This window comes from Archocentrus centrarchus, chromosome 8 (assembly GCF_007364275.1).
Source record: "Archocentrus centrarchus isolate MPI-CPG fArcCen1 chromosome 8, fArcCen1, whole genome shotgun sequence".
NCBI lineage: Eukaryota > Metazoa > Chordata > Actinopteri > Cichliformes > Cichlidae > Archocentrus > Archocentrus centrarchus.
Genome location: NC_044353.1, coordinates 5,310,210 through 5,324,104, shown reverse-complemented (window position 1 = coordinate 5,324,104; position 13,895 = coordinate 5,310,210). Strand labels below are relative to the sequence as shown.

General features: G+C 41.7%; 2 protein-coding genes across 4 annotated transcripts in view; one reads left to right on the top strand and one right to left on the bottom strand.

Moving 5' to 3' along the window:
- The first annotated feature begins 3,362 nt into the window (after positions 1-3,362).
- rcvrna (recoverin a) lies at positions 3,363-6,368 on the top strand. The gene is made up of 3 exons (XM_030735863.1): positions 3,363-3,872; positions 4,258-4,369; positions 4,462-6,368. The coding sequence occupies exons 1-3, from the start codon at positions 3,492-3,494 to the stop codon at positions 4,578-4,580; spliced, it is 612 nt and encodes a 203-aa protein (XP_030591723.1). The 5' UTR covers positions 3,363-3,491; the 3' UTR covers positions 4,581-6,368.
- Positions 6,369-9,386: 3,018 nt separating this feature from the next.
- gas7a (growth arrest-specific 7a) overlaps positions 9,387-13,895 on the bottom strand; it is a 47,068-nt gene continuing 42,559 nt past the window's right edge. For all 3 annotated transcript variants that reach the window (XM_030735858.1, XM_030735861.1, XM_030735859.1), the window contains one exon: positions 9,387-11,101. In XM_030735858.1, the coding sequence (XP_030591718.1) occupies positions 10,988-11,101 (114 nt within the window). In that variant the 3' untranslated portion in view covers positions 9,387-10,987. The remainder of the gene's footprint in view (positions 11,102-13,895) is intronic.

Sequence of the window (13,895 nt, the reverse complement as noted above, 5' to 3'; positions counted from 1 at the left end):
GCATCCCGGAATACAAAGCACATTTGGCTACAGGAAGGCATTGTGTAGCTATAATTGATATATTATAACTAAATATATTTTCATTCATTACTTTTAATACTACTTTAAACATTAATTTAGTAACTTATAACATGATTAATTGTTCTCCTCCAATCCAGAATGCAGTAATGTGCTTTTACACTGCATATGGCTTCTTATTAACAGGGTAGCGAGGAATTGACTGGGGGTCGCCCAGTCACAAAGGACGTGACAAAGAACTAAACACAAATGAAGGCTTAAATACGCAAAGTAATTAGGGAGAGAGGACACAGGTGGGGAAAACAAGACGCATGTGAACAGAATCTAACTAACGAGACAAGGGGACACAAAACTGAACACAACGCACACGAGACAGGAAGTAAGTACCAAAAGATCAAAATAACCTATAACTCCAGCACATAGTCCAAAAATATAATTGCAAGAACACAGGAAAGTAGAAAAACTCTTAATTAAGGACCAAGAATAAACTGAAAACACTGGGACCACAATAAAAACAAATTCTCCTGTTCAGGCAAGTAAATACAGTATTTTTCGGACCATAAGGCGCCGCATTATAAGGCGCACTATCAATGAACGGATCTATTTTCAAGCATAGGGCGCACCGGGTTATAAGGCGCATGATAAAAACATATGTAGAGCGAAGCAAAAGCGTCAGGTAAGTCGAACTTTATTCAACTCATTCACAATAACTCAGAATATTGTTCAGTTGTAACAAATACAGAAAAATACCCTCACATTTTAAATTCCTCATCTTCAGTGTCTGAGTTGAACAGTTGGGCGATTTCAGCATCAAGCATGCCGGGTTCCCTCTGTCATTATCCGAGTCAGTCTCATTGTTGTTACTGTTTTGTTTTGGTTGCGGCAAACAGCAACCATTTAATTGTTAATAAAAGGGCAACTTTTGAGACAGCCAACAGCGAGTTTTGTTGCACAAAAGTTGGCAACAGCGCCGGCCGCTGATCACTAGATTACGCACAAATATCCGGGGCAGTATAGATGAAAATAGGCCGGAACATGTAGAATTTACTGCGTATGGTTTTTATTTTTGGAACAATGTTTCCACTTCTTGTTGAATTTATCTCCGGCAGCTTCGACTGCTTTCCACACCTGCTGCGCCGCACTCACAGCTTGTTCCTGTTTAATATCGTCAATAGAGTCATTTTGTGAATCGATGATGGACTATTTAAGAGAATTCAATGAGGCCTTTGAACTGATATGCCAGACTGGAGGAAATATCGCTGCAGACCATGCAATGGTACCGGGGTCATGCCATCCGCGCTTGAAAAGAATTTGCGCATTTACATCAGTATATGCGGTTCAACCCGTGGTGCCTTTAGTTGCACCTCGTAAATTTAGCTATCTATACTTTAACAGACTTAAATAATATAATTTAGTGCATTTTTGTAATAGTTTGCATATTCTATACAAACTAAAGTGACACGCAACATAAACAACACTATACAGGCATATTTGCATATCTCCAAGAGTATCATAATCAGGTTGTTACAAGCATATAGCACCATGTTCATACTCATAGTTTATTTGTGAAAAGGCAAGTTCCAAATGGTTAATGCAACATTTGGCTACTATTAGATAGTTATCAGATAAGTCAAATGCATTATGATACCTAGATTCAATAACATAGGTACATGGTTGTAACTGTGTGAAAAAGATCTAATCAAACTGTTATCAACAATTAAAATTCCTGTTCACCCAATCCTCAAGTACATCCTTAGTCAATCTCAAGTGAAATGGCTGTAGACATTTAAAAATTTTGCAGCGTAGAAATAGAAATATGGACACAATCACTGCTGCATCAGCAGATATTCAAAAATACATAAAAAAAATTCAAATCAAATTGTTTTCTGCAAACACCACCATATCATCATTAAACATTTCCTCCACTACACCTGAGACCATTTTCAAGTCAAATAACTGTAGGAATATGCACCTAAAGGCACCACGGGTTGAACCAAATTCTTTTCAAGCGCGGATGGCGTGACTCCGGTGCAGTGGTGCAGTGGTGTGGATGCCTCGGCCATCAGCGGTCAGACGACAGCCCCCCCCCCGTTGTACGCTTTGTGCGCTTCGGAATATTTCTATATATATTAAACGTCCCTTACCAAAGTCGCACTGAAACATTTCGACATATTTTTGAGCGCAGTGTACCACATAAAATTGGTTCAAGGTCAGTCAGCACAAGGAAAATTCACACATAAGGCGCACCAGATTATAAGGCGCACTGCCGATTTTTGAGGAAATTTAAGGATTTTAAGTGCGCCTTATACAGACCAGTATTCCTGGAGTCATTAAAAAAATTATGAACAATACTTTAAAGCCATTTATATTTATCTACATCTAAATTCTGTTCCAGCTGTTTCATGGTGAACTCGGCGTGTCTGGACGGGCTCCTCTCTGCCCCCGAGGTCAGCATTATGAATCTGTGATAAGAGCAGCTCATTGTGCGCTCGTGCTTTTTATCGCCTAAGCTGGACGTGGAACTTTGAGTGATGTCACTCCTGAGTTGACTGTGTTCCAGTAACAGTCAGAATAAGAGGCTTTGTTTTGCTTCCTAGAGCTGTTCATCCATCACTAGTGGCGCCGCTGCAGCACATTCATGGATGGAGCGTGGTTGGTTATCTGTGTGTGGCAGTACAGATTACAAGTTCCACAGATTTACTGCTGTTTACACTCGCTGCTGCCATCTTGAAGTACGAAATCAAGGTTGTGCGGATTATCTACCTTTCTGAGTGGGAAGCCTTGAGTTGAGTGTTTTCACCATAGTCATCTTGGTGTTTTGAAACCAGACCTAAAGGACAAAAGGATCTGACTGAAAACAAGGACACCACATGCTGAGCACACTCTGATTTACCCTCCTTTTTGACTCTTTTTTTTAATCTTCATAATTTACAAAAAGTTCATTCAGTAAGGTATGGTCTGAAACTAGCAACTGAGTCCAAGTCATCAGAACGAGTGTTTACTGCCCAGCAAACATTAAATGGTCATCCACGAGCTGCCTTTACTCAATCCTTAGTTGAAGTGTAGCTCCAAAATGAAAGTTGCAGTGAGGTCAGAGGCGTAAGTTAGCTGTTAGCTGGATGTACTTCCTGAATGTCCTAATAATACTTTCTAGCTGAAGAAAGAAGTAAGAATGCGAAGAAATATGCACCATGAGGTTGATTCAAACTCCTCAAATGCTCCCTCAACTCGGACTTCTCACTCAGAAAGATAGAGAATCCACATCAACCCTGATTTCATACTTCAATGCAGTGTGACGTGGTTATCCCCCTTAATCTTCAAGACAGCTGTCTGGATTTAGGCAGTGATAACTATAATCCCATTCGGCACCTTGAGGGGCTCGACAGAGCAAACACAAGAGAGAGCGAACCAGCTCCGCACAAGTTTGACGACCACTTGCACGAGACAGAAGAGGTTAACCCTTCTTCAGCAGGATGGGGAATACTAAGAGCAGCGCTTTGTCAAAGGAGCTCCTGGAAGAGCTGAAGTCCAACACCAAATACACGGAGGCTGAGCTGTGCACCTGGTACCAGTCCTTCCTCAAGGAGTGTCCCAGCGGGAGGATCAGCAAGGAGCAGTTCGAGGGCATCTATGCCAGCTTCTTTCCAAATGCAGACCCCACGGCTTACGCGCGGCATGTTTTCAGGAGTTTTGACACTAATGCAGATGGCACTTTGGACTTTAAGGAGTACATTGTTGCTCTGCACCTCACCTCCGGGGGAAAGACTCTGCAGAAGCTGGAGTGGGCCTTTGGCCTCTATGACGTGGATGGGAATGGCACCATCAGCAAAAATGAAATCCTAGAGATTGTTAGGGTACCTATACTTTATTCTAATGAGATCTGTCTCTGAATATGCTGATAAGTTTCTATTTCCATTTGGCCTTTGTTTGTATGGAGCTCTGCCACATGTTTACATGGGTAAATGTTAAAAAACATTTGTGAACTTACGCACTTCCATTTACTCTGTTATTATGGAATTTTCTGCAATGAATCAAAAAAAACCAAACAAAAAAACTTTTTTCAGAAGCTAACTAATGAGCCTGTGATGATGCAAACTAGGTCATGGTTTTTGAATTCATATTACCATCCATATAATCAGTAAATCTGTCTAAATAGCCCTTCCATGGTTTAAATTTTGTTTCCTCCCTGTGAAGCCCTGGCTTTTGCTCTGCTTTAAAAACGTGCTTACTCTCCTGCAGTCAATATTCAACATGATTCCCATCGACGACCAGAAGAGACTCCCCGAGGACGAAAACACGCCGGAGAAAAGGGCTGAAAAGATCTGGACGTTTTTCGGAAAGAAGGAGAACGGTAAATTGCACTTTATTAACCCTCACCTCATTATTTACTACATATTTACAAAGCACAAGCATTTAATGATGCTTTTGTTTTGTTCTTTGCAGATAAAATCTCAGAGGGAGAGTTCATTCAGGGCGTGATGGACAACAAGGACATCCTGCGCTTGATACAATATGACGAACCTCAGAAAATCAAAGATAAGCTGAAGGAGAAGAAGCAGTAGAGCCCAGGCTAAAACCTCCTCATGTGGTTTTAAGACTCATTTTTTTGTCTAAATTTATCTTTTTTTTTATTGCAATTATTCATTTTTGGGTCTCCTCTGGTAAACTAGTCAAAGTGTTTTGTTTTTTGTCTTTGCAAAAGAAATAAGCAAATAAAGAAATTAAGCACATTTAATATTAGAAAATAAAAGCTGAGGAACTCAGAATTTTAAATTTAATGCAACTACACAGTGGAGCTATTTTAACCAGGTTAACTGCACAGTGAACCTGTGCATGTGCATGGACACAGGGGTGTCCAATGCATTTTAGTGAATGGGCTGTGAAAGGGTACGAAACAGTTAAAGTTTTGCGTGATAAATATTTTTTCTTTCTGCAGTTTTCACACTTTGCAAAATGAGACAGTCAGCTGGATCGGACCTTTTTGGCCTCCCTGGTTTAGATGCTGCACTTGTTTGAACAAGCTAAGTGGCGAAGGGATGATTACATGCTGATAAAACTTTAAAGCACACTTTTTACAATGTGCAGTGCACAATAGTTGGTTCATTATTTTTTGTGTAGTTGGTGACAGCCAAGAAGTAGTGAAGAAGTTAACTCGTCATTCATGTAAATTTTCCTTCTTTGTGTGCATGGAAAACCAGCCTGTAAAGGTGCATTTCATGTGTTGGCTGAGTGTATTTAGTGCTTTCTATGTGTCATTGTACAGCATAGAGTGTCCAACAAGGACACCCTGGCCCCGTCCTCGACTCCGACCTGTTTAACAAAGACATGGAAATGTGCTTGAAACACGTGAATTTGTCTTCACTGATATAAACTGTACACACTTTAGTTTCGCTCTTGTGCCTAAACTCAGTCAGGTTTCTGTATTTTAATCCCCGTGTTTACATTTTCCATCTGGGGTTATTTACAGGACTATTTAGTGGCACAGGAGGGGAACAATACCAAGGACAGTGGGGGCCACAGGACATCTGAATATGATCAGAAAGAAATCCAGATGAGCACACTGGTGTAGAAAACTGTGAACATTAAAAATGTCACTGTAGAAGGGTCTAAACATGACTTTGTGTTAAATACAAAATGGTGGAAGAAGGATTTAGTAATAAACACCAAAATATACTTAAAGTATGCCACCATGGCCCCAGCCTCAGGACACACCCCTGATTGTACCACATTAAATTATTTATTTTAAAACTATGTAATGCACACAGATGTAAATATATATGCCAATGAACTAAATATAAACTCTGAAACAGCTTTCGGATGCATCAAAAGGATCAGGATGAAACGACCTGAGGAAACAAGCCTTTACTGAGTGACGTAAATCCAAAAAAACAAAGTCCAGTCCAGCTTTCTGGCATGTTTTTTTTCACACTTGGATTCATTCATTAGGTTGATAACAAAGTCGGGATGAGAGCTCCTTGTTAAGGGAATTAGGCTCAGGTTAACAATCCTCCTGTATCAGCCAATCCTATTAGGAGCTGAAGGTCAGTTGAGACACACGGCCTCCTCACACAGTTAGGATAATGTGTGCTTGGCACAAGGAGCAATACACTCCTGCACAGGAGCTCGTTTGAGTCACAGTACTTTTCTGGTAAATTTTAGGCATATTTTACAATTTATTATTAATGCTTAAATTTCCCTTGTTGTTGACTGCCATCTGTCTTTTAAAGTACTGCATCACGAGGAGGCCCAGTGTGCTTTTAAACTAGCTGTATTTTTTATGTGCTGCTGCCAAATCCCACAGGAAATTTGAAGGAAAATCTGATTAAAATATTAGAGCTTGAAGGTTTGTATTTGATGAATTTGTTTGGATTTCTCACTGCCACACCGGTCCAGGCCCCTCTCTACTCCTTGTATGGTCGAGTTCCTGAGGGAATGTGCCACGTGTGGGATAAAACAGGGGAAGGTATATAATGGAAGGCCCATCCAACCATCGCTCAGCTTGAAGTTTCCATCTTTTATATACAGTTTATAATTCAAAAGTGGACCTTGGGGGCGGGGTTATGCAAATCTTTTTTTTAACCTTTACAACTATTGGTTATTGGTTAGCTGCAAAGTCATAACTGGGCAAAATATTTGCTCTCTTAAAAAGCTGGGACACCATCAAACAGTGGGAGGAGCTGAGGAGTCACACAGACAGGTCTGCTGATTTTTGTGAAGAAAATGTGAACCTGAAGATTCTTTTAACATACATTTGGAACATGAAAGGAGTAGAGCTAGTGAAGGAAGATGAATTTAAATACCTGTCAGGTGTGTTGGGGTGATCTGTGACTGAAGGAGAGCAGCAAGAGTGAAAGGGAAGGTTTACAGGATGGTAGTGAGACCTGCTGTGATGGATGGTTTGGAGATGGTGGCAGTGACAAAAAGACGATAAGATTTTCACTGGGAGGAGCCAGGATGGACGGGATCAGAAATGAATACATCAGAGGAGCAGCTCACTCTGAGCAGTTTGGAGACAAAGTTAGAGAGACGAGGCTGAGATGGTTTGGACATGTGCAGAGGAGAGATAAAAGGATGCTGAAGATGGAGCTGCCAGGCAGGAGGAGAAGAGGAAGATACAGAGGAGGTTCATGAACGTAGTGAGAAGAGGACATGCAGAGGGTTGGTTTGACAGAGGAGGATGCTGGGATAGGGTGAAATGGAGGCAAGATGATTCACTGCAGTGACCCCTAAAGGGAGCAGTGGAAAGAAGACATAAAAATTTAAAGTTTTGCATGCCTGACAAGAAATACTTTTATAGCTTTTTATGACTTTTATAGCTGTTTTTAATTTTGCAAAATGCAACTACTTCTTATTGTAGCCAGTGGCGGTCCTAGCCTGTTTGGCGCCCTGGGCGAGCATCCCTGCCGGCGCCCTCCCACCCCCACCCCCCATAGCAATCGCGCAGCAGCGCCTACCGCACTACTCCACTTGGGGGGTAATGAGCACCTGCTGTGTGGTGCATGTAGCTTTCTGCCATGGTCTGACAGACAGGTTTTAACAGAAGGTCTCCCCACCGTCAAAGGCACACTCAGAATTTCTTTTAAATTTTATTTGAAAAAACATGGAAGAAACTGAAATATTACACAGCTTCTGCTTACCTTCATCTTTGCTTATTTCTCCTGTTCTTCTTTTCTCTTTTTCCTAAACTGCACACCTGATGGCTTTGACCTTTTCCTTTCCATCTGCCGTAATTTGCACTGAAGCTGAATAGGTTATAACCACCACCCATCCACAGGGTTGTCAGATCTGACTGACAGTTGCCAGCCCAACACAACAAAACCTCCATTGAAACTCATGTTAATAGCACCAGGTGTGATATATATTTAACTAGAAGCACTCAGAGCGCAAACCTCCGCCAAGGCCATAGGGTCACTGACGCTGTAATACGTGTATCTAAATACTTTGAAATAATCTTTCATCTTTCCCAGACAACAATAACCCCCTATCCCGCAATAGTGTGTTACCTCGACCAGATCGCGGCTCCTAACCGTAGTAGGGAGACCTCTGGTCTCTACTTCGCTTGGCTCGTGGCTGGTAACTAACTTGCTCATCCATGTGGGTCACCTTCAGCAAGGCGGAGAAATGCAGCAAGTCGAAGGATTTTAGCAACAGAACTTTTATTCCTTTTTCCACCGCCACCGAACACACTTTTTCCCTCGCGCTCGTCTCCCACGCTAGCCCGCATACACACACACGGGGCAGAGAAAAGTGGGTGGTGTCTCTTAAAGGGGAAGGCTCTGCCTGTATCCCGCAATACTGAAGAATCCTTAAAAAAATTCCTGGATCCAGATCGTGATTTGGATCGCCACCAAAATTTAATCACTTCTTCCTCTTGTCATTTCCAACCGCTCCACAAAATTTCAGTGACATCCGTTCATAACTTTTGGAGTAATTCTGCTGACAAACAGACAGACAAACAAACAACGCGACCGAAAACATAACCTCCTTGGCGGAGGTAAATATACAGAGCTTTGGGTGAGTTGCCTTTATTTATAATTCAGCAGTTACTGTTGGCTGTAACCAGGCCAAAACTGTACAGGCATGAATGAATGAACCCGGCTGACTGTCTCACTCTCACGCCATCACTGCTTCACTTGACTCGCACCCCAGGCTGAGAGGAGAAGGGGGCGGGGCAGCACTGTGTGTGTGTGACGATCTAGTGAAGCAGTGACAGCGAGACAGAGAATCCCCCGCCTGCCCCTTTCCTTCTGTTACAACCTGTCTGACCATTGCAGAAAGCTACATGCAATACACAGCAGGCAGAGGGCGCCCATTACCCCACAAGTGGAGTAGTGCGGTAGGTGCTGCTGCGGCGATCGCAATGCGTTGGGGGAAGGGGGGCGGTCATGCCGCCCTAGATGAAATGCCGCCCTGGGCGGCTGCCCATGTCGCCCATATCAGAAACCGCCACTGATTGTAGCCTAAGTTGAAGAATTTCACATTTATACGTGGCCTCCTTCACTTGCATGAACATCTGAACCTTGTACTGAGAGTTCCAGTGAACGAGAATCAACTCCAGATCTTTTATCAGTTTAATCTGGAATAATGTAACTTGCCAATCATCCAATTACTTTTGAGTTAATGCAAAATGTTTGTAAAATCTCTTGAATTAAAGCTGAATTGATCACATATTGATTGCATCCTTGTTCAAGTATTTATGGACCTCACTGTAGGCGTAAAATGTGAAAAAAATCAATAATCATATTTGGATTTATTACATTAAAATCCATCCATAAGAAACTGCACGTGTTATCTCAGAAGCAGGCAACTCGATGATTATGATTTTTAACACTTTTTTTTATTAACATCAACATCTTCTTGCAGCTGTAACTGCCCGGCAGAGTTACATAACGACACGCTGTGGCATTTAATTTTCAAAGAGATTTATTTTGGACACTGCATTCCTCAGTACACCGTCGGGACAGAGGTCACCTGTGATCCAACATTCTTAAAAACATCGGGAAAATCGGATTAAACTCACATTAATGAAAACACTCACCACAGGAGGGCAGTTAACTCAACCGTTATGTCATTGTGGATTCTTGTCAAGAACATTTTGTTGAAACATAATAACTCGTCACACTTAGTGCACAACATTGACACACACACTGATAAAACCAATACAACAGATACACTATTTCAAACCTACACATGAACCTGTCAGGGGGTCAAAGCAAAGTCTGAATGTGCTGCAGTGAACGGATGGTCAGTGTTTCTCATAAGGCAGGTTAGCATTTTTTTTTTTTTTTTTAAGTGCCCGGCAGCTGGATTAAGATCTTTATTATTTCATTTTGTCCTCTTGGGAACACAGAAAAGAAAAATGCATCAAAAACAAACGACAAAATGTAAAGACAGTGACAGACAAACACGTATGTAAACACTGACACGTAGTCTACATGCAGTCTCTGATAAAACGACTTTTCTCAGCTGGCTTTGCTTCTCTTTCAGTTCCACTTCCTGCTGCATGTCGACCCTTAACCCCCCCCAATAAAACAGACAACATTGTACAGTGCAAACATCTAGCCAGTATGTACAAATGTACACAGATGCAGAGAAGAATAAATCAAGGACATTCCAGGTATATAACCGTTAGGCACTAAAAGGTGTTTCAGTGTAATTTGGACCACCTTTTTTTTTTCTCCACGCTGATCCAAAATTAGACCCTGGCCTAAATCCGATCGACCGTGTCTTGGGACTTGTGCTGAGTGTAATCAAATCCCGATTCCAAAAACACTTGGAAAAGTTGAGGTTTCTGGATATTAATGCTGTACACTTTGTTTTTTTTTTTTTGTTTTGTTTTTTAAAAGTGGGAGAAAGCTCCGAGATTAAGGACAAGATACAGAATACCTTGTTTAACTTCAATAAACTACACAGAAACAACCGTCATGATTCCACAGAGTGTGCAGCGCTCCACATACAGTGAAAGCAAGATATTCAAAACATGCATTTCCACCAAAATGGACCAGCAAAATATGAAAATATATCATATTCATCCCAGGATCTCAGTATGCTTCAGTATCCAAAATAATATCAATAATCAGACCTTTTTGTTTTTGTTTGTTTGGTTTACTCAGACTGGAAAAGTGTTGGCTGACGCTAAACTGAACAATTCAAAATACAACTATTTTTTTTTTAATAATCTCAACTTTACAACAGGTAAACAGCAGAATATGTTAAATGGCATTCAGTAAGCTAGGGGGGGGATTATGATGGGGTTTAAATTTAGAGGGAACATGCTGGTATTTGGGTCCATTACTGTTTGCTGTTCTGTTTTCCTCCTCGTTGTTCCACTCAGAGAGAAGATAAGCAGACCTCAGACGTCTGAACATGCACCGTCCCCGGATCAGTGTATCAGAAGTGTTCTTGGACTCTGTGAATGCATTTTAATACCAAAGACAGGACGGCTGATCCCAGGTCAGATCAGGACGGGCTATATGTCCATATCCACAGGCCGAACCTCGCTGGTTTTGTTCTCCTTCACCCACAGCTCTCTGTCTTTGGCTGGCTCCACGCTCTGCAGCAGCTGGTCGACCGGCTCGACCATCTGGAAAGATATTAACGGTAATGTGACCTCATGAAACTTCAGGCTTCACTCGAAACACTTTAAGGTCAGGTACAGCGTACAGGATGTGCTGAGTGAAGTTGGTTGGCTTACCAGACAAACAAAACATCAAATTTTATATAACATTACATAATCCACTACATGGAAATAATCTCTGGGTCTGAGGGGTAATGTGTGAATTTTTCACAGATTTGATTGATTTTATATGCAGTAACACAAACATGATCAATTACAGTAATGTATTATTTCAGCTCTCTCCTCCCTAAAACAGGCCAGTACCACCAACCTGCCTGTCAGTTTGGCTGCAAAGAGCACCCAGCGCGACCTCGAGGTTTAACACTTGATGAAGCCAACAGAACCACATCAGCCACAAAAAAGCTGCAAATGCGTGTCAGGGGTGATTTCTTTTTAGTGTACTTGATCTATTCTAGGGTTTAATCCCGGGATCCGGGATTCCCGGGAAATGCGATCAGAACCATTTCCCGTTTCCCGGGAAACGTTAGACGGGAAACCGGGAAAAAAGTCGCGCGCGTCGATTTGACTTTCAGAAAGAAAAGAAAGCTTCAGAATGTTAAATTTAAAGGAAATATTGAGAGAAGGGTTCGTTTAATGCGAAAAGCATTACTCTTCATTTCAGGCACGTTCAGCCTCCGTTTAAGGCTTCAGCCTTCATCTCAAGCGTTTTAATAGAGGTATTACACAGTTGTGCTTTTTTCCTCTTTAATTTGTTGAAATCGTAGGCAATGTGTTTACCCTAAGGTATTTTGTATTATATAATTTTATATTATTATATATTGTTATATTGCATTATATAGCCTATAAAATATGCCTGCCCTGAACAATAAAGAAATATCTGTTTAACTTCGAGTGTTTCTTTTCCTCGTTTGCAGCCGCTTACTAACAACCATGAATTAGGATACGGGCCTAATGTGTGAAGAAATTATCATGAAATAGATTGCTTTAACATATTTCGCTTTTAAAATGGAGTTGAGTAAAATGTATATTTTTTTAGGCTATAAGGATTGGCCAGTTTTTCAAAAGACGATTCACAGCGAACCTACTTTAACCCTCAGACACGGTGTTATAAATTTGCTGTTGCCAGAATGGCAATGACCAAGTCGTGGAGCATTACTCAAGGCCCTGTGTTATGCCATATTATAGTGTAGTACGGTAGTTAACTTTTCAATGACTATTACAGCGTTCCACTGGTGGAGATATAGTGCAACAGATGTCGCCACGACAGCGTGGCTGAGCCTTTATCAATGCTGTGTGGAGATGAGCCGTATTGTTTTGCACCAGCAGTTGTAAAATATCTTGGTATAATTCCATGTACAATGGAGGAATATTCGAATTATATTTGTTAAGAGAGTGTTGAGGAACGATACAACACCGCATATCTCGAGCACTCGAATGTCGAGATGTAGGTTTTATTGCGTTAATCAAGCCGACGTTGCCCCCTACTGGGCATAACAGGACATAGCTGGAAAGCTACCTCTACAATATCACAATAGGTTAAGGCCGACACAGGCTACAGAAGGCCTAATTAAAATAAAAAAATAAATAAACTTTTTCCCGGGATTCCCGGGAAATGGCTCGTCATTTCCCGGGATTTGATTCATGTCATTTTCGGGAAAAATATTAAACCCTAATCTATTCCTAGTTCCCATTGCTTTAGAGTTTATTCCTCCCTCAGTGTTCCTCCCTCTTGTGTCAGGTCTCCTGTGTTTGGGTCGTGGATTTGTTTTCACCGTTTAGTTATCACATTTCCTGTTTTACTGCAGGGGCTTGTGTTCCTTTTGCTTTGCTTTTAGTTTTGCTTCCTTGTCTCATCCTCTGTAATTTAGTTCATCTGTGTGTTTCCCGGATGTCTCCACTTCCCTAATCATTGCTCTGTGTATGCTGTCTCAGGCTCCCCTTGTCCTTTGTCAGTTCATCCCCATAGCTCTTCTCTGTTTCCCCTCACCCCTAGTGTAATGTGTCCCTTAGTATTTTTCTAGTGTTTCCTTTTTTTTTTTAGTTTAAATGGTTCTTATATAGCACTTTTCTACTCTACCTGAGCACTCAAAGCGTTTTGCTACAACATGTTTTCATCCACCCATCATTACAAGCACTTTTTTCTACCCCAAAGTGCTTTCTATCTAACATTCACACACATTCACACTCTAGTGAACACATCAGAGAGCAACTTGGGGTTCAGTGTCCTTCCTGAGGATACTTTGGCATGCAGACTGGAGCAGCCAGGGATTGAACCACCAACCTTCCAATTAGCAGATGACCTGCTCTACCTCCTGAACTACAGCCAGCTGCGTTTCCCTTTCGCATTTAGTTTTGTCTTTGTCGAATGTCATCAGCCATCATTAAAAACGGCTCGCTTTAAGTTTAATCCAATTTGCTTCTACGTGTCCTGCTCTTGGGTCCTCACTCCTCCACGCTCAACATGGTCACCGTCCACTGGCTGTGACACAGAGAGGCAAGACTGAAGGGTTTTGGACATGTGCAGTGGAGGGATGGTGGATATACTGGACAAAGGATGCTGAAGATGGAGCTGCCAGGCAGGAGGAAAAGAGGAAGACCACAGAGGAGGTTCATGGATATAGTGAAGAAGGACATGCAGAGGCGGATGCTGGAATAGGGTGAGATGAAGAAGGATGATACACTGTGGTGGCCACTAAAGAAGAAGAAGAAATGCTCTGAACCTGCCCTGAAGGAGTCCAGAGATTTTAATTCAGAATTATTTGAGTCTGATGCCTCTCTCCTATAAAGTCTCTGCGCTAAC

Excerpts from the sequence above, each read along its gene's own strand:
- rcvrna (XM_030735863.1), top strand. The coding sequence starts at position 3,492 with ATGGGGAATACTAAGAGCAGCGCTTTGTCAAAGGAGCTCCTGGAAGAG. Across the intron at positions 3,873-4,257 it reads AAATCCTAGAGATTGTTAGG|TCAATATTCAACATGATTCC; the intron begins GTACCTATACTT and ends ACTCTCCTGCAG. Across the intron at positions 4,370-4,461 it reads TTTCGGAAAGAAGGAGAACG|ATAAAATCTCAGAGGGAGAG; the intron begins GTAAATTGCACT and ends TGTTCTTTGCAG.